Source organism: Dendropsophus ebraccatus, chromosome 12, assembly GCF_027789765.1.
Source record: "Dendropsophus ebraccatus isolate aDenEbr1 chromosome 12, aDenEbr1.pat, whole genome shotgun sequence".
In the NCBI taxonomy this organism is placed as follows: Eukaryota; Metazoa; Chordata; class Amphibia; order Anura; family Hylidae; genus Dendropsophus; species Dendropsophus ebraccatus.
Window position 1 is genome coordinate 2,271,582 of NC_091465.1, and position 24,328 is coordinate 2,295,909.

At 48.3% G+C, this 24,328-nt stretch overlaps 1 protein-coding gene across 2 annotated transcripts; it reads left to right on the plus strand.

Annotated features, from left to right (window-relative positions):
• ERRFI1 (ERBB receptor feedback inhibitor 1) lies at positions 1 to 24,328 on the plus strand. 2 transcript variants are annotated; one of them, XM_069949018.1, is made up of 4 exons: positions 1 to 509; positions 19,752 to 19,947; positions 20,362 to 20,432; positions 20,738 to 24,328. In XM_069949018.1, exons 2-4 carry the CDS (start codon positions 19,832 to 19,834, stop codon positions 21,901 to 21,903), a joined length of 1,353 nt encoding a protein of 450 aa, XP_069805119.1. In that variant the 5' UTR covers positions 1 to 509; positions 19,752 to 19,831; the 3' UTR covers positions 21,904 to 24,328. The 2 variants fall into 2 exon arrangements, with proteins under 2 accessions (XP_069805119.1, XP_069805120.1); XM_069949019.1 differs by lacking the exon at positions 1 to 509 and adding an exon at positions 12,016 to 12,422.

A 24,328-nucleotide genomic window follows, 5' to 3' on the forward strand; every position in this document is an offset into this window, starting at 1 on the left:
CTATCAGGCTGGAGAATTACACACAGAGAGGGACACCACAGCCGCCCAGGGACACCACAGCCGCCCAGGAGCTCAGGGACACCACAGCCGCCCAGGGACACCACAGCCGCCCAGGAGCTCAGGGACACCACAGCCGCCCAGGGACACCACAGGAGCTCAGGGACACCACAGCCGCCCAGGGACACCACAGGAGCTCAGGGACACCACAGGAGCTCAGGGACACCACAGGAGCTCAGGGACACCACAGGAGCCCAGGGACACCACAGCCGCCCAGGAGCTCAGGGACACCACAGGAGCTCAGAGACACCACAGCCGCCCAGGGACACCACAGGAGCTCAGGGACACCACAGGAGCTCAGAGACACCACAGGAGCTCGGGGACAGCACAGCAGCCCAGGAGCTCGGGGACAGCACAGCCGCCCAGGAGACACTGCAGCCTGGAATGCCGAGGATTGTGGAGCCGCAACACACAGGCAACGCCGCAACCATGAGCTGAGCCTCCAAGTGCAGGTAGGAGCCGCGGCCGGGGGAGTGTGGGGGACAGGGACAGCGGGGAGGAGGTCAGTGACCGCATTGTACTGTGTTAGGATCACACAGCCACAGATGTAGCAGAGCTGGGTTTGTCACTGAGCTGGTTACCTGCAGTCCCATGTAAATCTACAGGTAAGACGGCGGCATGATAGGGCAGGAGCACAATGTATGATAAGAACATTGCCTGTTGGGATTGTGGACCCTAGAGCTTACACTCTATAAAGTATATATACGTGTCTATATCACCCGGGGGAGGGGAGCTGAGGGGGCTACAAGTGACAATGACAGAATCCCCCAGGGACCCCCCAGCAGAATATTATACCTGCCCCCCCATAGGTAAAGCCGGCATGTCTCATCCTCTATGGGGGTGCAGCCCCCCCCCCAGCAGGTGATTCGGCCCCTGTCCAGGTAGCAGCAGGTGATTCGGCCCCGGTCCAGGTAGCAGCAGGTGATTCGGCCCCCGTCCAGGTAGCAGCAGGTGATTCGGCCCCCGTCCAGGTAGCAGCAGGTGATTCGGCCCCCGTCCAGGTAGCAGCAGGTGATTCGGCCCCCGTCCAGGTAGCAGCAGGTGATTCGGCCCCTGTCCAGGTAGCAGCAGGTGATTCGGCCCCCGTCCAGGTAGCAGCAGGTGATTCGGCCCCCGTCCAGGTAGCAGCAGGTGATTCGGTCCCCGGCCCACCAGGACAATGCCGCTCTATCTGCAGCACAAATCTCACTGTAATGATTCAGATATACGGCAGATTTGGGGCTGCTCGTGTCCCTTTAAGGAGGTGTGTCACTGGCCGCCGCGCACCTGCCACACAGGTAGGACAGGAACGGTTGCCAAGCAACTGTCAGGGGTGAAGAAAGGTGAGGTCGGGTTTTTATTTTACAGGCTGCAGCCTTGTTTATTCCAGGACTGTTCTATAGTGATCAGCATCGCAAACACACAGCATGGACTCTGATCCTGATCCCCGGGGCTGATCCTGCACCGTACACACACTGATCCTGCACCGTACACACACTGATCCTGATCCCCGGGGCTGATCCTGCACCGTACACACACTGATCCTGCACCGTACACACACTGATCCTGATCCCCGGGGCTGATCCTGCACTGTACACACACTGATCCTGCACCATACACACACTGATCCTGCACCGCACACACTGATCCTGATCCCCGGGGCTGATCCTGCACCGTACACACACTGATCCTGCACTGCACACACTGATCCTGCACCGTACACACACTGATCCTGATCCCCGGGGCTGATCCTGCACCGTACACACACTGATCCTGCACCGTACACACACTGATCCTGATCCCCGGGGCTGATCCTGCACCGTACACACACTGATCCTGCACTGCACACACTGATCCTGCACCGTACACACACTGATCCTGATCCCCGGGGCTGATCCTGCACCGTACACACACTGATCCTGCACCGTACACACACTGATCCTGCACGGTACACACACTGATCCTGATCCCCGGGGCTGATCCTGCACCGTACACACACTGATCCTGCACCGTACACACACTGATCCTGATCCCCGGGGCTGATCCTGCACTGTACACACACTGATCCTGCACCGTACACACACTGATCCTGCACCGCACACACACTGATCCTGCACCGCACACACTGATCCTGCACGGTACACACACTGATCCTGATCCCCGGGGCTGATCCTGCACCGTTCACACTGATCCTGCACCGTACACACACTGATCCTGCACCGCACACACTGATCCTGATCCCCGGGGCTGATCCTGCACTGTACACACACTGATCCTGCACCGTACACACACTGATCCTGCACCGTACACACACTGATCCTGCACTGTACACACACTGATCCTGATCCCCGGGGCTCATCCTGCACCGCACACACTGATCCTGCACCGTAAACACACTGATCCTGCACCGTACACACACTGATCCTGATCCCCGGGGCTGATCCTGCACCGTACACACTGATCCTGCACCGTTCACACTGATCCTGCACCGTACACAAACTGATCATGCACCGTACACAAACTGATCCTGATCCCCGGGGCTGATCCTGCACCATACACACACTGATCCTGCACCGTACACACTGATCCTGATCCCCGGGGCTGATCCTGCACCATACACACACTGATCCTGCACCGTACACACACTGATCGTGCACCGTACACACACTGATCCTGCACCGTACACACACTGATCCTGCACCGTACACACACTGATCCTGCACCGTACACACACTGATCCTGCACTGTACACACACTGATCCTGATCCCCGGGGCTGATCCTGCACCGTACACACACTGATCCTGCACCGTACACACTGATCCTGATCCCCGGGGCTGATCCTGCACCGTACACACACTGATTCTGCACCGTACACACACTGATCCTGCACTGTACACACACTGATCCGGATCCCCGGGGCTGATCCTGCACCATATACACACACTGATCCTGCACCGTACACACTGATCCGGATCCCCGGGGCTGATCCTGCACCGTACACACACTGATCCTGCACCGTACACACACTGATCCTGCACCGTACACACTGATCCTGATCCCCGGGGCTGATCCTGCACCGTACACACACTGATCCTGCACCGTACACACACTGATCCTGCACTGTACACACACTGATCCGGATCCCCGGGGCTGATCCTGCACCGTACACACACTGATCCTGCACCGTACACACTGATCCGGATCCCCGGGGCTGATCCTGCACTGTACACACACTGATCCTGATCCCCGGGGCTGATCCTGCACCGTACACACACTGATCCTGCACCGTACACACTGATCCTGATCCCCGGGACTGATCCTGCACCATACACACTGATCCTGCACCGTTATCCTGCACTGTACACACTGATCCTGCACCATACACACTGATCCTGCACCGTTATCCTGCACTGTACACACTGATCCTGCTCCCTGGGGCTGTGACTAATCCGGCTCCCCGAGACTGTACATACTGATCCTGCTACCCAGAGCTGACTGACTGACTGATCCTGCTCCCCGGGGCTGTGACTGATCCTGCACTGTATACACACTGATCCTGCACTGTATACACACTGATCCTGTTCCCCGGGGCTGTGACTGATCCCCTCGATTTGCTGGTTTTTTAGGTCCCATTACCACTGACATTTCCATTTCCGTCTGACGGCTTACACAATTGCTAGCAGAGCGCCCTGACTGGCACATAGGTGAGCGGTAGTGGTGACTCACTGATCCCTATCACGATGCTGCTGCAGACTGTAGATGTGTTGTAATCTCCCGCTATATTGGCTTCTACCTCCTCATGTTGTCTTTGCAGATTTCTTCACTCAGTAAACAGCGATGCAACGTGCTGAGGTTTTCTATAGTAAACTGATTCCTTATCGATAGCAAAACACTGGCGAGCGGAGTCATCGAGCTGAAGTAGGGAAGTCCTCTGTCTTAGATGGCCAAGAGGCCAGATACATGGAACGCATAGTGCTAAGTCACTGGCATCATATAGTGCAGAGATAACCGGAACTGGAATCATGAATGTGTGAGAGCGATGGTGCTGGCGGTTCAGCTGTGGGGTGGTGCTGGCGGTACAGGAGTGGGGTGGCGCAGGTGGTCAAGGAGTGGGGTGGTGCTGGCAGTACGGCGCTGGGGTGGCACTGTCGGTTTAGGGGTGGGGTGGCACTGGCGGTCCAGGAGTAAGGTGGTGCTGGCAGTACGGCGCTGGGGTGGCGCTGTCGGTTTAGGGGTGGGGTGGCTCTGGCAGTCCAGGAGTGGGGTGGCGCTAAGAGTCCAGCTGTGGGATGGCACTGGCGGTCCAGGAGTGGGGTGGCACTGGCAGTCCAGGAGTGGGGTGGTGCTGGCGGTCCAGGAGTCGGGTGGTGCTGGCAGTCGGGTGGTGCTGGCGGTCCAGGAGTCAGGTGGTGCTGGCGGTCAAGGAGTGGCGTGGTGCTGCCGGTCCAGGAGTCGGGTGGTGCTGCCGGTCCAGGAGTCGGGTGGTGCTGCCGGTCCAGGAGTCAGGTGGCGCTGGCGGTCCAGGAGTGGGGTGGCACTGGCGGTCCAGGAGTCAGAAGGTGTTGGCGGTCCCGGAGTCAGGTGGTGTTGGCGGTCCAGGAGTGGGGTGGCGCTGGCGGTCCAGGAGTGGGGTGGTGCTGGCGGTCCAGGAGTGGGGTAGCGCTGGCGGTCCAGGAGTGGGGTGGCGCTGGCGGTCCAGGAGTCGGGTGGTGCTGGCTGTCCAGGAGTTAGGTGGTGTTGGCGCTATTATTGATGTCAGTGAACCATTTCTCCATGTATGGATGGCTTCAGACACGTGATCTGCTTAGTCTCTCCAAACTATGCCGTAGTTATTGGGCTTACACTGTATAGTAGCATCATTGTTTTGGGACAATTAAGGTTCTGGCTCCTATTTACTATAGTTTGGTTATAGAAGGGATATAGGGCTCAGTGAGAGCCTGATGCTACATTTTGAAGATCTGTATAGCTTACCCCATTGCAACTTTTTCTGCCACCTTCTTGTAGACTGTTGTGCACCCAGACCGATCTGATATAGGGGGAAATAATAGAGGATTATCCACAATGTGCGGACACTCTTCATTACTCTTATGTTACTTGCTGATTTGTTGGTTGGATATGAAGGATTCATACGTGTGCCCAGTGACACTAGTATTGTATAATTCGTAGAGCCTCAGTTTCTATCGGCCATAACCTTAGACGTTGGGTTTGGTCGGTGAGATGTTTGTTTGTGCAAAATGATGGAAGCACCTGAGAAATATTCTGCAAGTTATTCCTGTTCCATAGAGCGGATGGCTCCGGGATGTGACGGAGGGCTTCAGCCTTGTACAATAGCCATTTCATTATTCCTGTTGGCTTCCACAGTCCGATCCTTATTCATGTCACACAGGAGCTTACTATTGAATTTTCTCCTATTACCATCACACGACAGATACCACTTCACTTCCAGACTACTTAAGGAAACCCATTTGAACTTGATAAGAACTCACAATCTTTCTTGCTAAGAGCCTGGTTGGATTCTTGCCAAGGACACAGCTCTGTACTGGTTCCTAAGCAGTGGTTGGCATCACTGCTCTATCGCCTACTGTACAAAAAGATGGAACCAGGTCATCTTAGTTTTTATTATGGCAAAAGCTGAATAAATTAAAGTCAGGTAGTGTATTAAAAGAAGACAGATAGCAATGTTATGTCAGGGCAAGCCCACTGCCGTATCAGGAACAGCAAAAGGGTGTAACAGGCCCCCTGTAAACAGACAAAAAGGGATCAACATGGCTCTTGTAGCTGAGGAGAACAGTAATGATGTCCAATGTAGGCCCTGCCACATAAGAGAAAAACAGTAGAGACCCATAGGGTCCCTATGAGATTAGAGAGCAGTGGTGGGGTCCTATATCACCCCTACCACATATGAGAATGGTGGTGGGATTCCATATAACCCCTACCACATATGAGAACAGTGGTGGGGTTCTATATCACCTCTACCACATATGAAAACAGTGGGGTCCCATATTACCCCTACCACATATAAGAACAGTGGGGTCCCATATCAGCACTACAATATATAAGAACAGTGGTGGGGTCGCATATCACCCCTACCACATATGAGAATGGTGGTGGGGTTCCATATTACTCCTACCACATATGAGAACAGTGGGGTCCCATATTACCCCTACCACATATAAGAACAGTGGGGTCCCATATCAGCACTACAATATATAAGAACAGTGGTGGGGTCGCATATCACCCCTACCACATATGAGAACGGTGGTGAGGTCCCATATTACTCCTACCACATATGAGAATGGTGGTGGGGTCTCATATTACTCCTACCACATATGAGAACAGTGGGGTCCCATATCAGCACTACAATATATAAGAACAGTGGTGGGGTCCCATATCACCCCTACCACATATGAGAACTGTGGGGTGCCATATCACTACTACAATATATAAGAACAGTGGTGGGGTCTCATATCACCCCTACCACATATGAGAATGGTGGTGAGGTCCCATATTACTCCTACCACATATGAGAATGGTGGTGGGGTCTCATATTACCCCTACCACATATGAGAACAGTGGGGTCCCATATCAGCACTACAATATATAAGAACAGTGGTGGGGTCCCATATCACCCCTACCACATATGAGAACTGTGGGGTGCCATATCACTACTACAATATATAAGAACAGTGGTGGGGTCTCATATCACCCCTACCACATATGAGAACGGTGGTGAGGTCCCATATTACTCCTACCACATATGAGAATGGTGGTGGGGTCTCATATTACCCCTACCACATATGAGAACAGTGGGGTCCCATATCAGCACTACAATATATAAGAACAGTGGTGGGGTCCCATATCACCCCTACCACATATGAGAACAGTGGGGTGCCATATTACCACTACAATATATAAGAACAGTGGGGTCTCATATTACTCCTACCACATATGAGAACAGTGGGGTCCCATATCAGCACTACAATATATAAGAACAGTGGTGGGGTCTCATATCACCCCTACCACATATCAGAACGGTGGTGAGGTCCCATATCACCCCTACCACATATGATAATGTTAGTGGGGTCCCATATCACCCCTACCACATATGAGAACAGTAGAGGGGTCCCGCACAGCCCTTGGCCCACAAACAAACTGCAGAGGGGTCCTGCAGACTCCCAACCTCAAAGAAAGGCAGAGGTAATGTCCTTCTGGTACAATGTGTATGGAAAACAGGATAGTGTGAGCAGTGCTCTGTGTACGGATGCATACAGTTACTATATACACTTTATCTAATTTGTTACCATGGTTTTGGACTGTCATATTCCAGCTGTGCCCCCCTTCCTCCTCATTCCCACCTTGCTTCCTCGTGGCTCGCCTGTACACTACTATAGCTGCTTCCTTAACTGCCTGCAAATAGGTCACATAACTCTGACAGCACAAACAAGTTTGCAGGAGGATGCATGCCTCATCGGAGTCTATTGTGTCATTGTTTGCTACCTTCACGTCCATTAGATTCAAATAGTCTAAATAACCCCTTGCTCATTCATTTAGTGCAGTATTTCCTCCCCATTAGTCATAAAAATACTACAGCATGTCCTGGGTGTGTAGGACAGGGTGATACGGGCGAGCTAAAAATATGCTTTAAGAGCTGCTGAGCGGAGTACGGGAAGTCTCTGCCACCGCCAGTACATATGGTGGATATATACGTGGGAGGACGGCAAGTCCGACAACTCCCCAGCCTATAGAATACAATGGGATAGTGCCCAGACTATTGGCATCAATCACATGGTTGGCGGATTGTGGATTGGTCACGCACATTAGTTGGTACATATGGTTGCCGTGGATATGTGCGGTGCCATAGGCTGGATGTGAGGTGGGTGATAGTCTAAGGCCAAGTACATTGCGTTCTGAAGGAAAATGTCATGTTTTGACTTTTAAGCGTCTTGAGGCTGCCAAGTGCCCCTGTCTGCCGAGTAACAAAAAAAGATGTGTTCCCCGATCCCTCAATGTCTCTGCTTCTGTTTGTGTCGCCGCAGCTCAGATCATCAGACTTTTATCTACGGACAGCTTAAGTTTCTGGAAACTCCTCCATGACTGACCCCGACCCTCAAACTAAAAACGTACATAAGATGCTGCGTAAAAGACAGTGGAGACGTCATCTGTAACGTCCAATTCGAGCGCTGCCGCCATTGTGCAACGTATCCGACAAAAGTGAGAGCTGCAATCTGATTGGACGCTAAGGAAAACACTGGGCCTCAAGGAAATGGGATTTTGTTGCCCCCTAGCAACCAGAATATGGCTGATGTTGGAATAATAGATGAAATATGAACTCTGGTTGCTATGGAGAGCACAACCACGGCAGCTTTACCATAGCAACCAGTCAAGTTATAACTGCTCTGAAGGCCTTTATGCCGCTATATGTGAGAATATCCCAGATCCTGTACGTACATGTGAGACCAGAGTCTTCATCACCATCAGCTGGACATATGTAGAAATTACAGAGTCGGCTCTCCAGGACAATGGGGGGTCCCGGCATCTGCCCATTACTGTCTGCTGAGGTGTCAGCTCAGTATATATGTCCATCTGCCTATATTATATATATGTGTCAGCTCGGTATATATGTGCATGCACATATATATATATATAGTGTGTGTGTGTATATATATATATCTCCATGTCCATATGCCTATATATATATATAGTGTGTGTGTGTGTATATATATATATATATACTGCATGTCCATATGCCTATATATATATATATATATATATATATATATATACTGCATGTCCAACGGTCCATATGCCTATATAAATATATATATGTGTGTTTGTATGTGTATATATATATATATATATATATATATATATATATATATACATATATATATACTGCATGTACGTCTGTTCATAGGTCTAGATATATACAGCATGTCCATCTGCCCATCTGCTGGGGTGTCAGCTCGGTATATATGTGCATGTACGTGTGTGTGTGTGTGTGTGTGTATATATACATACACTACCGTTCCAAAGTTTGGGGGTCCCCCAAACAATTTAGTGTTTTCCATGAAAAGTCGCACTTCTTCACCACCGCACGTTGTGAAATGAATAGAAAATAGAGACAAGACATTGACAAGGTTAGAAATACTGATTTGTATGTGAAATAACATTGTTCTTCCATCACACTTTGCTTCCGTCCCAGAATCCTCCTTTTGCAGCAATTCCAGCATTGCACACCTTTGGCATTCTAGCTATTAATCTGTTGGGGTAAGCTGGAGAAATTGCCCCCCACGCTTCTAGAAGCAGCTCCCACAAGTTGGATTGGTTGGATGGGCACTTCTGGCGTACCATACGGCCCAGCTGCTCCCACAATGGGGTGGTGATCTGGTGACTGCGCTGGCCACTCCATTACCTATGATAGAATACCAGCTGCTGCTTCTGCTGGAAATAGTTCTTGCACAATTTGGAGGTGTTTAGGGTCATTGTCCTGTTGTAGGATGAAATTGGCTCCAACCAAGCGCTGCCCACTGGGTATGGCATGGCGGTGCAGAGTGATCGCCTTCCTTATTCACAATCCCTTTTACCCTGTACAAATCTCCCACCTTACCAGCACCAACCCCAGACCATCACATGACCTCCACCATGTATAACAGATGGCGTCAGGCATTCTTCCAGCATCTTCTCATTTCTTCTGCGTCTCACAAACCTTCTTCTTTGTCATCCAAACACCTCAAACTTGGATTCATCCGTCCACAACACTTTTTTCCACTCTTCCTCTGTCCAATCTCTGTGTTCTTTTGCCCATCTTAATCTTTTTCTTTTATTGGCCAGTCTCAGATATGGCTTTTTCTTTGCCACTCTGCCCTGAAGCCCAAAATCCGGCAGCCGCCTCTTCCCTGTAGATGGTGACACTGGTGTTTTGCGGGTACTATGTAATGAAGATGCCAGTTGGGGACCTGTGAGGCGTCTGTTTCTCAAACTAGAGACTCTAATGTGCTTATCTTCTTGCTTAGTTGTGCAACGTGGCCTCCCACTTCTTTTTCTACTCTGGTTAGAGCCTGTTTGTGCTGTCCTCTGAAGGGAGTAGTACACATCGTTGTAGGAAATCTTCAATTTCTTAGCAATTTCTGGCATGGAATAGCCTTCATTTCTAAGAACAAGAATAGACTGTCGAGTTTCAGATGAAAGTTCTCTTTTTCTGGCCATTTTGAGCGTTTAATTGACCCCACAAATGTGATGCTCCAGAAACACAATCTGCTCAAAGGAAGGTCAGTTTTGTAGCTTCTGTAACGAGCTAGACTGTTTTCAGATGTGTGAACATGATTGCACAAGGGTTTTCTAATCATCAATTATCCTTCTGAGCCAATGAGCAAACACATTGTACCATTAGAAGACTGGAGTGATAGTTGCTGGAAATGGGCCTCTATACACCTATGTAGATATTGCACCAAAAACCAGACATTTGCAGCTGGAATAGTCACTTACCCCATTAGCAATGTATAGAGGGGATTTGGTTAAAGTTAGGACTAGTTTAAAGTTATCTTCATTGAAAAGTACAGCGCTTTTCCTTCAAAAATAAGGACATTACAATGTGACCCCAAACTTTTGAACGGTAGTGTATATATATATATATATATATATATATATATATATATATATATACATACTGCATGTAGATCTGTCCATGTGCCTGTATAGATAGATAGATGTATAGATATAGATATATTGTTAGGAGTAAACAAATCAATGTCCCCCCCTAGGATCCGTGAATGAGCGCCTCCATTCTGACCGCTTATATGGATCATTTGTGTGTATATATACATATATATATATATAAATATATATACATATATATTATTTATTTATTTTTTTTTTGTTCAGGAAATCTTGTGTTGGCGATTCTTCTGGATTTCCTAATCTGTTCCCTTCATCTCCAGTTCCCACATTTACTCCTATGCAAATGATCCCCCACAGGAGTTGTAGGAAGGTCTGCAAAGTGATTAGCAGATGGCGCTGCTGAATTTTACATAAAACTGGGGAAAAAACAACAAACTAAAATGTGTTTTGTCCACTACCGACTACTAAGTGACTAAACAGAACGTTGTGTAGAAAACAAAGTGTGCCCTGTGTCAGTGTGCTCTGTTGTATTGTAGATCTGGGGTGTATCGGGATGGGGGACCACACTCTGGGGGCATCTCCTGGGCATGTAGGTAGGCTAGTGCTGCCTGGAGTAGGCATGGAAATCAGATGTCTCTGTATTCTGTAATACTTGGCACATGTCACCCCTTTCACATGATAGAACAACAGTAGAAACCCATAGGCTCCCTATGAGACAAGAGAACAGTGGTGGGGCCCGTATCACCCCTTTCAGGCTCCCTACTATTTAGGAGAACAGTAATGGGGTCCCAAGAGAACAACAGTAGAGGCCCACAGGTTCCCTACCAAACAGGACAACAGGAGTTTGAGGGTCAGGGAGAAGTTAGTGGTCAGCAGTCCACTTGAATGACTATTTCAGTGTTGGAAGAAACATTGGGCACTGCCATGGGTCTAACCTCACCCTCACCAATGCCAGATTACCCCACGGCTCCAATCTGTTACTGGTGAGCACTATATCAATGGCCTATTAGGTTATTAGATTACTGGTGAACTGACTGTACATTGTGGTTTACCAAATATATTGGAATAGATGGGATGTGCTGATCGAGATCCTGGTAATGTAATCTCCCTATTGGTATCGGGTGGAAATATACTGAAAAGTCATTGCATATAAAAGTTATTTAAAAAACTGTGCGTAGTATTTTATTTAATTGTAGAAACCTTGTAGTGAAAAGTGTGTTGTAAAAGTGTGGTTTCCCCTTTAAGAGCGGCCTGTAATGAGAGGGAGATTAGGAAGGGCAGTGCATGATGATGATAATGATATATGTGTCACAGAAATATGCCTCTCCTCCTCCTTAAATTGACTACTGTCTTTCATTAATAACATGCCAGCGACCTAGCACAAGGTGATACCTGTTAATTACCGATCCCTCCCTTCATCGTGGTCGAATGACGAAAGGAGCTTAAGCGACGTGTCGGAAAAAATGCAAACGTTTTGTCTTTGGGGATTTGTAGAAGAGCGGTGATTTTAGGAGGTCTGGATTGGGTGCAGCGCTCCAGCTCCACCACCCTCCGGGGGTCCGGTGATAGATGAGGCTGCGCACACAGCACAGGAGGGCCTGCTCCTATTGCCTGCTGCCCTCGCTCCTCCGGGGTCCCGCACAGATTCTCCATACACAGTGGTAAAGGTGACCGGCCTGTTAGGAGGGTACTCGATGATCAGCTGATCCCCAGCGATCACCTGTAAGAAGACCCAACAGAAAGTGTTACTCTACAGCTCCACCACAAGGTAAGCTTAGAATTACACACTGTCCCTACACGTCAGTGGGTTGTCTGTGTAATACAGGACAAGATGGATCCTCCAGAGTGAGGGACACTCTTGGCTGCCAGAGCTGATGATCCTGGACAGCGGAACCCCCCCCCCCCCCCCCCCATTCACTCACAATCCACTAACTGGTATTACAATGGGGTAGATGCAGGGAGGGAGACATGATGATCAATGGTGTATTGAACTATTCTGGGAAATCTTTACACGTTTCGGCGTGGAGAGTTCCTTCTGGAGATTTCCATCCCCCCCCGGTCTGTGAAAGCGGCAACACTACAATGCTGAATACAACAGTGGTGCCGTATTGTCTATTTACCACCATGGCACAAGCATCCTGCAGCCCCTGGCAACCAGCGGGACCCTTCCATTCATGGCTCGGGGCCCATATTGATTGGTTGCCTTCAGGATCTGATCTATTGTAATATTGTCACCAGTCACACATTTCAGGCCCCTTATTTTCCTTCCCACGAGTCGTCTTAGTTGACTTGTCACCAGGATATAATCACTTTGTATCCTCCCCCCCCCCTCCCTTTCTTTCCTGTCCGCGCAGCGTTCCCCACATTCATAATACTCGCCATTCACAATTCTCCACAGAAACTCCGGGCAGGTCACCTCGTGTGACACAAAGACTCCGTTTGTCTGCCATAGGCGAGGCTCGGGATGTTTTCCCCCCTACGCCTGGAAGCCAGCTAAAGTTTTAAAAGAGTAACAAAAATAATCTTTTTTTAGAGCGAGTATAAATATTTGAACTGTTCATTAAAACTTTGGACTTCCACAGGGAACGCGGAGCCGACGCCGTTACACAACCGCCGAGAGATCCGAAGACTGATCGGCACACGGTCACAGGGCCCTAAAGCTGTGGGGCGGGGGGGGGGGATGAGTACCCATAAGGCCGCAGTACAGAGCATGGCCACCTGTTATCATGATAGAAGACGCTAAGGTATATAGTCCCTTGTATATGCGGTATATAGTCACATGTATATGAGGTATATAAAGCCTCGTATATGAGGTATATAGTCACATGTATATGAGGTATATAATCGGTTGTATACAAGGTATATAGCCGGTTGTATATGAGTTATGTAATCGCTTGGTTATATTTCTCGGGGGTTGCAGTACATATCCCCTCAGTGCGGTACATATCCCCTCAGTGCGGTACATATCCCCTCAGTGCGGTACATATCCCCTCAGTGCGGCAGCACCGTTGTCTCCCGCTATGTGTGAGGGCACCGTCGTCTCCCGCTATGTGTGAGGGCACCGTCGTCTCCCGCTATGTGTGAGGGCACCGTCGTCTCCCGCTATGTGTGAGGGCACTGTCGTCTCCCGCTATGTGTGAGGGCACCATTGTCTCCCGCTATGTGTGAGGGCACCATCGTCTCCCGCCCGCTATGTGTGAGGGCACCATCGTCTCCCGCTGTGTGTGGGGGCACCATCGTCTCCCGCTGTGTGTGGGGGCACCATCGTCTCCCGCTATGTGTGGGGGCACCATCGTCTCCCGCTATGTGTGAGGGCACCATCGTCTCCCGCTATGTGTGGGGGCACCATTGTGGGGGCATCAGTCTCTATGGAGACAATGTACTGTGTATATTTGTGATGCAGCGAAAGTGCTAGAGTGGTGGTGCGCCCGGCATAGACCACACCACTGATTCCACGCAGTGTAATCCAAGGAGCCAAAAACTTTTACTGGAACCATATAATTGTCTGCAGATCTAGATGTCCTGTATATCGGTCCGATATCTGTGGGTGTAATGGGGCCCTTAGTATCAGTCTGATATCTGTCAGTGTAATGGGGCCCTTAGTATCGGTCCGATATCTGTGGGTGTAATGGGGCCCTTAGTATCGGTCTGATATCTGTCAGTGTAATGGGGCCCTTAGTATCGGTCCGATATCTGTGGGTGTAATGGGGCCCTTAGTATCTGTGGGTGTAATGGGGCCCTTAGTATCGGTCTGATATCTGTGGGTGTAATGGGGCCCTTAGTATCGGTCTGATATCTGTCAGTGTAATGGGGCCCTTAGTATTGGTCCGATATCTGTGGGTGTAATGGGGCCCTTAGTATCGGTCTGATATCTGTCAGTGTAATGGGGCCCTTAGTATCGGTCCGATATCTGTGGGTGTAATGGGGCCCTTAGTATCGGTCTGATATCTGTGGGTGTAATGGGGCCCTTAGTATCGGTCTGATATCTGTGGGTGTAATGGGGCCCTTAGTATCGGTCTTGGGCTGCCTTTTAGCCACTCTGGTAGCCAGAAAGGTTTGGAGGACTCTGATCTCCCTCCCAGAGCAACTACAACTCCCAGCATGTGAGGACACAAGATATGACCATAATGTGACTCCTCTCAGCTATTATTCATGGAGCCCCATGAACCCCCCCCACACACACACACACACACCTGGCCGGCACAGCCCCCCTGTGAGAGTGGACTCTTGTGGCCGGAGGTGCAATGCTGCCTCTGGCCATGAGACTGTCAGGGCGGGGAGCCGATGGCTTCTTCTGTCAGTGTCGCAGCATTCATCACAAACACTCACAGTTAAAGGGCCAGTTGCCAGTCCAGGCCTGCGAGCCCCCTTAGTGTCCTGTAGCAGTGGTGTGCTCGGCCTATGTGGTAGCTACACCAGTGCTGCAGCCTCCAGCACCATGGACACCAGTGCTCCCAGCATGCCCATCCAGCCTGAGCCAAGGACCTGTCCCATGGGGCCCGTCTGATAATAATAATAATAATAATAATAATAATAATATAATAATTTTTATTTATATAGCGCCAACAGATTCCGCAGCACTTTACAATGATCTCTCTGCCCTTAATGCTAATGGCCTCTCTGGAGACCTCCCCAGAGACCTGGCATTGAGCCTCCACTTAGGCCTTATCTGACTTCCGTCCTGTAATGTGAACGCGGCTTCACGTCTGCTTTTACATTGATTCTGCACTGACACATTTGTTTTTCGATGGTGGTCTGGACATGGCGGTGGGGGTGGTAGTGCGGCCGACACATCCATCTATGATGTAGTAACCTGTGACTACACGGCCGGGAATGTAAGTCACCTTGTTGTCATCATTGTAAATTCCTGGTGTCTGGCAGCACACTGAGCTTTATTATATCCGGTGCTCATGTGTATATATAGGTCTCCCGGTGATGCAATAGGCTGCTGGGAGTAGTGGTCGCATATAATATGGGCCCATATGGACCATTCAGTATATAGCAGCACTATTGCCGGAGCGCTAGGACTGGTACTGAACCTGCTGGCGGTCTCTGGTGTTTTGGGGCAACTTGTCATGGTGGGCAGGAGTGGTAACAACCCCCTGGGCCTTGGTAGAAGTGGTGTGAGATGCAGGTGCGGTGTAAGTGACGACTCACAGGCGCTGGGGCAGAAATATCACAGTACTCTGCATACAGACTCTTGTGGTAGAAGGAACCTGTGTGTGAGGGCCGTGTAGGAGCCCTTGTCTAAGTAGTAAGAGCACTCGGCCACGATGGGTGTGAGGGACATGTAGGGGCCCTCGTCTAACTCGTAACAGCTCTCAGACACAATGGGTAGTGTACTTGGTGAGAGAATCCTCGTACTCACGTTTAGATTCCACTTGGATATCTGACCACCTTCTGCCTGCACCATCTCGGTGACCGTCGGTAAAGTACACCGGCTTGGTGCACTTTTGCTTTACTGGGGATCAGTCCCTCTTCCTCTCCTCAGCGTAGACAAGGGTGGTCCTAGTGTCCAGTTTCCCCACCTCTAGGGTACAGCACTGCTTACTGGCTCTGACTAGAACTAGAACTCTCTGGTGTGACAGGAAGTGAGGAGAATAGAGAGGGTAGAAGTGTAGAGAGGAGGCACCTGTGATTGGAGAGACATAGTGTAACCTTAGGACATAGACTGCATCTGTGCACAGGGAGAGTGAGACACCTAGTGGCTGCAATAGAAATCACAGCTCACAGCACTTGGTGTGATACCTGAGAGAGTTACTTTACCTGGGCGGTATAAAACTTAGGCAACCACCTGTGGTGGGACACTACACTAATAAGGGTGCTCTTCCTCCACAGTACAGTGTCTGCTTGGGCCATATGGCTGCCTTGGGGTATTTGTGCTTTTGAGCTGGGGGTGTTTGCTGATTGTAGGGGGATTGCGTTTAGTGCTGATTCTATGGCACCGGCTGCTATGGCGTTTTTGTCCTCCAATGTCGTGGCCCCTCAGGCTTAAGGACCCAGCTGGCACCAAGTTTGCAGTAATGAGAAAAATGGTGGAACTTAAAGCGAATCTGTACCCCCTGGACAGCCCCCCCCCATACCACCGGTACTGTTTTACTCATTATTTGGGGTAACATCCATGCAGGCCTGGGGCACAGATGTTCTAGGCCCCGAATACCAGCCCCAAGAGATGGGCAGACCCGGGACTGGGCAAGCAAGGACAGTGGTGACGGGTAAGGGGACCAGATTCAGCCCAGGCACAAAAAAAAAGCCAGTTATTATTTTTACGTTCTGACTGCTCTTTTACAGACCGTAAAGACTTGACGGGATTGAACCTGTTGGACTTTACATCCTGCAATGTGAAACGTTAACGCTCCGGAGTTACACATTCCCAAATTATAACCGCAAAGACTAAACAAGCAGCGTGTCCTCCCGGCCTTACCATGGCGGGTGAGTCATGCGGGATGGACTCTGGTCAGTCTCCTCCAGTCGGGAGGGGCGTCCGCACGTAATCTGCACTGCTGTGTATTATAAGATTATTACAGGTTACCAGACACTTCTATGGCGCTTTGCCAAAGGCTGGGCCCTGAGTCAGGTTAAAGGGGCCCCCCAAAAATAAAAACCTGAATACACCTCATCCTGTTATCTGATGTAAAAATTTTGTTCAGCCATTTATCTGGTTCTGAGAAATCTGAATGTCAACCAGAAAGTCACCACCTCCCCGGAATGGCGACTTGACCTTTTACACAGCCTGATATTAGCGATTGGGTGGTAACCCCTTGTGGGAATGGCGGCCATATTGGTACTCACTCAGCTAGTACAACATGATGGAAGCTCAATGGCGCTATTTACACTCCTAGACATGTATACAACACGTGCTGCTGCCTGACATAGGGTGTTTGTTTGTTTTTACTCTATGGCGTACTTTAGTAGTTCCCTACAGGTTATGCTGCCACATACCAGCTCGGTGTACACAGGTGAATGGATGTGTTCAGTGTGTGAGGAGATGCCTGTATGTCCTGCCACATGGAGGATGTTACTGGAAGCCTTCGCCATGAGGAAGATGAGTAAAACACTTAGCGCTCAGGACTCGGCGCTCGTCACTAAAACAAACCGTGATCTTAGTCCTTACATGGAAGAAGGTGCCGATGCCAGCCGTCAAAACAAGAGACTCCATGATGGATGGCCACAATCAAGGATGCTTTCCGTCCAAAGCTCCACAAAAACGCAAGAACGCTGCGGGATATGGGACCGAATTTGTCCTGATGTATGAAGAAAAGGGCAAACATGGCCGCCAGGGTTTTTTCTGCATCATCTTAAATATCCAAATAAAAAAATAAATAAAAAAAAAAATTGACCCTCAGATGTAGCTTTAGGGGGTGCCTAGATAGTAGTCATAGCCGGGTGCCTGAGGGGGTCCATAGCTCTCAGGGGTAGTGGCGGCCATCTTGCAGGCTGTTGGGGCACAGAAGTGGCTTGTTTTATACAACCATTTGATACAAACCTTTATGAGCGATGTCCGTAAACTCTAAACCTAATGGATTTATTCATCATGAGTCATTCCCAAGAATAACATGGCTCTGTAGGGTTATTGTCCATTCAGGAAGGTGTAATAGTCACTCAGTGGTGCCACGGCGCTGCCAGGATGTATGAAAAAAAAAAAGGGCCCGACCGTGAATGTGGGCGAATTCATCTAGTACAGCTCTGCTTTTCATTCAGGGCCTGGTTCTGCAGACCACCCACACGTCTGTCTTATGTCTCATGACTGACGAGGGGGCTGACACGTGTGAGTTCATGTTTGTAGGGTCCAGTAAAGCAGCTGGAGAATATATTTTGGAGTACTTCATTATGGCCTCGAAATGTGGGCCTCATAGTGTCCTCAAAATGGGGGTCTCGTTGTGTCCTCAAAATGTAGGTCTCAGTGTCCTTAAATTGTTCTCATAGTGTCCTCAAAATTTGGGCCTCGTAGTGTCTCCCAGTTGGCGTTGAAGTATTTTCCAAAATAAGCCTTGTGGTGTCTTCAGTGTGGCTTCATAGTGTCCTTGAAACATAGGCCTTGTGGTGCGCCCCAAATGTGGGCCTCATGGTCCCTGGAGTTGTGGGCCTTCTAATATCTTAGTGTAGGCCTTGTAGTGTCCTGGACACTTGGCCTTGTAGTTTTTAAAATATGAGCCTCCTAATGTCCTCCATGGGTGAGCTAGCAGAGCATTATGAGAACATATTGTTCAGTAGCTCATTATGTCCTCCACCAGCGGACATTATAATGTTCTACAGCTACGGTTCCCAGGGGGCTCTAAGAAACGTGGGCCTCATAATGTCCTCAACAACTGGCGCTCTGATTATTATTCCTGCAGATCTGGGCCACAGTGTATCAAACGTAGATTATTAATATTCAGTGTCATGAGAGGCGTCCTCGCACATCGGTATATCCACCTCTCATTACTGTAATTGATGGTCTAAGCCCTTCCTGAAGAATGCCGGGCTTATGTGTCCTAGAAATCTACATAAAATTGCATAAGCATATTGGTGTGGCGAGATCACACCCATCCTATATCCTCCATGTGTTTATACCGCTATATCATTATATCACACGTCCTATATCCTCCATGTGTTTATACCGCTATATCATTATATCACACGTCCTATATCCTCCATGTGTTTATACCGCTATATCATTATATCACACGTCCTATATCCTCCATGTGTTTATACCGCTATATCATTATATCACACGTCCTATATCCTCCATGTGTTTATACCGCTATATCATTATATCACACGTCCTATATCCTCCATGTGTTTACACCGCTATATCATTATATCACACGTCCTATATCCTCCATGTGTTTATACCGCTATATCATTATATCACACGTCCTATATCCTCCATGTGTTTACACCGCTATATCATTATATCACACGTCCTATATCCTCCATGTGTTTATACCGCTATATCATTATATCACACGTCCTATATCCTCCATGTGTTTACACCGCTATATCATTATATCACACGTCCTATATCCTCCATGTCTTTATACCGCTATATCATTATATCACACTGTCCTATATCCTCCATGTATTTACACCGCTGTTACTTTTCTTTCTCTTGCAGTTGAAGGCATGACAGCTGCTGCTAGATCCCACGTCCGGAGAACTTTGTGAATAGCTGAAGTCTACAGGGAACAAGACGCAATGACAACAGCCGGGCTTGCAACTCAAGACGTTTCACTGAAAACTGGCTTCATGCACAGCGCACAGGGCTTAATGTGCGGCAAATCATGTTGGGCAAATCACAGCGAGTATGAGAAGTAAGTCACAGGGTCTCATACCATTCTTCACCATAACTGGGACGTAAGCCGGCCACATACGGCATGTGTCGGCCCATGATTCATATTCTGATGGATCACTTTGACTTAGAGCTGGGATGGGGAACCTTCGGCCCTCCAGCTGAAGCTGTGGCTTTCCAGGCATGATGGGAATTGTAGTTTTGCAACAGCTGGAGAGGCGAAGGTTCCCCATTCCTGTATTAAAGGGTTCATCCATTGGGGTCTGGAATAGATTTAAAATAATTGTTCCCCTTAAATAATAAAAAAAAGAAAATACATTTTTTTAAAAGTTTGATTTTAATAGTAAGAGTGGTAGCCTTCTTATAGCCAGAAGATGAGAACTAGTCGGTGGACTGATGATGGTAACCATAATACAAGTCTGTGTTTCTGTTGCAGCACATTCTACGGGATGGATACTATGCCCTATGTTATAAAAGCTCCTGCCCACCAGCAAACTTCCTCCATTGGTAAGTAGAGACCTAGTAGGCCAGTAAGAGCATTGATACAATATATAGGCCCTGTTTGTAGAGGTGGAATCCCGCTGGTCCTGGTCAGCAATCTCCACTTTTTGTCAGCTCTATTCTTATATATGATGGACGTAAAGTTGTATGTTTCTGGGGTACTTGACCCCAATAAATTTAGAGTCGCCTTATATAATGTAATTTACATAATGGTTGATGGTTCTGCACTCCTGGTCCATTCATCCGTCTTCAGAACATAAGCCCTGTAGATGGGGAGAAGGGAGAGTAACATTTCTGTTCTTCTTTTCCAGGCCAACATTCAAGGGCGGCCACCGTGAACGGACATTGCTGCTCTGAAAACTGCATGAAGAAATCTAACTTTCTCCACCTTGGCATGCCTATCGTAGAACATTCTGCAAACTGTGAAGATGACCAAGTTGTTCCTTCCTTTAAGAAACTGTCAATGAATGGTGGGTCGGAGAGGACTCCTCCTTTAACACCTGTTAAAAGTGGACCACCACAATTTTACGCCATTCCTCCTAGCGATCGGAGCTGCAGGCCACTACCACCTCTTCCAATTTCAGAAGATCATTCTCTAGATGAGGCAGATAGCGAGGTAGAATTTATCACCAGTTCTGAGACAGACTTGCTCATACAAGATGGAAGATCTTTGGCATTTAAATACGGTGTCCCAAGTAGGCGAAGCTTCAGGGGATGTGGACAGATCAATTACGCCTATTTTGATTCCGTATCTGCAACCAAAAAATCTGATGAAATCCCAACCTGTCAACAAAATGGATGTGTACAAAATCTGAAAGCTCAGAAACCTGAACAATGTCACCGGAGGCTAAGGAGGTCTCATTCTGGGCCTGCTGGATCATATAATAAACCCGCTATTCGGATACATACTAATAGGACTTCTCCTAATTCAGATGAAGACAAACCTGAGGTTCCACCAAGGATCCCAATACCCCCTAGGCCAATAAAGCCCGATTACAGAAGGTGGTCGGCTGAAGTATCCTCAAACACATACAGTGATGAGGACCGACCTCCTAAGGTACCACCAAGGGAACCTTTGTCTAGGAGCAACTCTCGTACACCAAGCCCGAAGAGTCTACCTTCATACCTCAATGGTGTAATGCCCCCAACTCAAAGCTTTGCACCAGACCCAAAATATGTTAGCAGTAAAGCTCTTCAGAGACAGAACAGTGAAGGATCTGCCAATAAGATTCCTTGTATTTTGCCAATTATTGAAAATGGAAAGAAGGCCAGTTCGACACACTACTACCTTTTACCAGAGAGGCCGCCGTACCTTTACCGATATGAAAAGTATTTCACAGAGTCTGAAGAGGCTTGCTCTGAATCGTGGCCTAGTGACAGTAGCCTATCTTGTGCCTCTGCAAAGCCGGACGCTAAGCCTAAATTAGACAATAACCATCCCAAGCGTAAACACATTCAGGATATAGTCTCTCTGTAACGTATAGAATGTGTAGGTCATTGGCATACTGTGGGATGTTACTTTACGTCTATACGGCTGGTTCAGCGGTGAAGGAAGAAATCTGAACTGAAACTAAGATTATGTTCTCACTTCTAAATGAAGCAAAAACTGAACATATCTGGAGCCTCTGATGGTCTCCACGCAATACTGTGAGGTCTAATTTCGTAGTTGTGTCAATGTAATAGGTGTGCGAGGGGCCCCAGTCACTGCTGTACACCACGGTATAGATGGGTCAGGGGTTACCTGTGAGCCAGTGACTTTCTACTGCTGATGTTTTATGAGAACTGAATGGTTTGGAGAAGAATAGTGCAGTATTTGTGTATCCTACTTTTGTTTAAAACCCTTCCTCAAACGTTCGCCTCTTGTCGGAAGATCTGGACTTTAACATAGGCTGAAGCTCAGCAAGCTGCTAGTGATGTGTCCTCTTAGGTTAGGACACAGATTTATTTTATCTATTTCTAGATAGTTAAAAAAAAAGAAAAAAAGCACAAACAAATGTAATTTCTAAGATGTTCTGAATGGAAAATATTCCATGGACCTGTCAACCTAGCTAAAGATAGTGGAGGCAGCCATTTTCTTGGAGACTGACCAATCAAAGATAGGCTTGCCCTTACAAGCCAACCCAACCTCTAGCATGGCCTGAGCCGTCAGCAGAACTTATGATGTCCCTGAGGTCCACTCTGTGTCTGGGATGTCAATGGGCTGAACAGTCAAGGCGAGTGCCTGGCAAGATGATTGTTTCTACTATGTAGACGGTTGGTGGGATTAGCGCCTGTTCACATTAGCGCTGGTTTAGTGTTGATCAGATTCTGCTCTACCTTCCTCTTATGGTCCAAAGAGTGAAATGAAATGAAGAAAACCCAGTGTTCTTTCTAGTTGTAGGAAAGTGTTTGTTCTAGATTGCCAGTAAGTCCTCTTCTCTGTTCATCCTTTTCCTCTTCTTCTCACATGTTAATAGACGTGAAGCATGAGCGGGCCTTGTGTTACTATCTATTCAGTATTTCTTTTCCTTGTGCGTTGAGTAAATTGAAAGCAATTATCCTAACAGGTGGCAGATATCAGCGCCGCCCTGCAGGACGTAGTGTGCCAATGTACTGGGGGCGAGTGACATCAAACGCCTTGCCAAGGTCAATAAAGGAGTGGGAGTGTGTGGCATCCTGTGTGTGTATGTGTGTGTATATATATATATATATATATATATATGTATATGGATTTAAGAGAGGTATGAGCTTATATCTACAGAGCGATGGAAGGGCCAATGGCGTTCCTGTCAACAACCTTTTACGTTAGTGATTCTAGATTGGGGCAAATGGTCCAAAAACTGGTTTGGTTATTTAATGGCCTTTATGGTTCTTCGTTTCTAATGCTCCATGTTGTATCCATCTTCTAAGCCTTAGCTATAAAGTATATTCTATGCGGAGAAGAAAGCCGTGTAGGACCATAATCCATTCTACACGCAAACGCTAAATTCATTTTAATTTGCAGATCACAAGATCAAAAGTTGCAGTAGTGAAGTAATTTACCCAATCCTTATACATAGAGGAGACAGCCATCTTGGCCTATCTGTCCAAGTCAGTGATATTGGTGAAGGACCCCACTGCTGGGCCAGACACTAGAAGGGGGGCAGTCCCACCCAAATACAAGGGTGTAGGGAGGCATGATGGAGTGGCGGCGCCCCCTGAAGCCCTATCACATGGTAAACCCCATAAACAAATTGTACACAGCCTGACACGGTTTCCTTGCCCATAAGCCTCTGATGAAGGCCGAGACGCCCGGCTGGCGGAAGGTACCGGAGTCCATAGCAGGACAGTGGCCCATCTGCTCTCAGGCCGCTGGTGAACGCTTGTGCCTTTTCTAACAAAGCTTCTCCTCTAAAATTTTTTTGGCTTATTTTCCATAAACTTTACACAACTAGAAGAAACTGAGATGTGTTGGGAGTCTCCTATGTTTGGGGTGCAGGGATGGGCTCGTTCCGTCACCGCAGGGCTGAAGGAGTTGCGATCTGACACTGAGCACTTTCTCATTGACAGTCCCTGTGTCTGGAAAGTCAGTGAAGGAAGAGAGAAGATGCTGCTGGGAAACACAGATACGACGACACTGTCGGGAAGACGTACGAGAGCTGCTGCAGGTGTAAACAGCGGCGTTACCATAACAACCCATCGCCCCCTGTAGGCCACTGATACACACCCTGTTTACAGTTTGATGTATAATTATTTAAGTTACATTTTTTTTAATACAGACTAAATGAAGGTAAAATATTAGCATAAAATGCACTGATACTCCGGCATATGTACAGTATTTGACAAGGAATGATTCTCTTCTTTTTGTTATTGTTGGATAATACTGTGTGTTATCGAGTCTTTTGGAAATTAATAAAGCTATAATATACTTATTTATGACATGG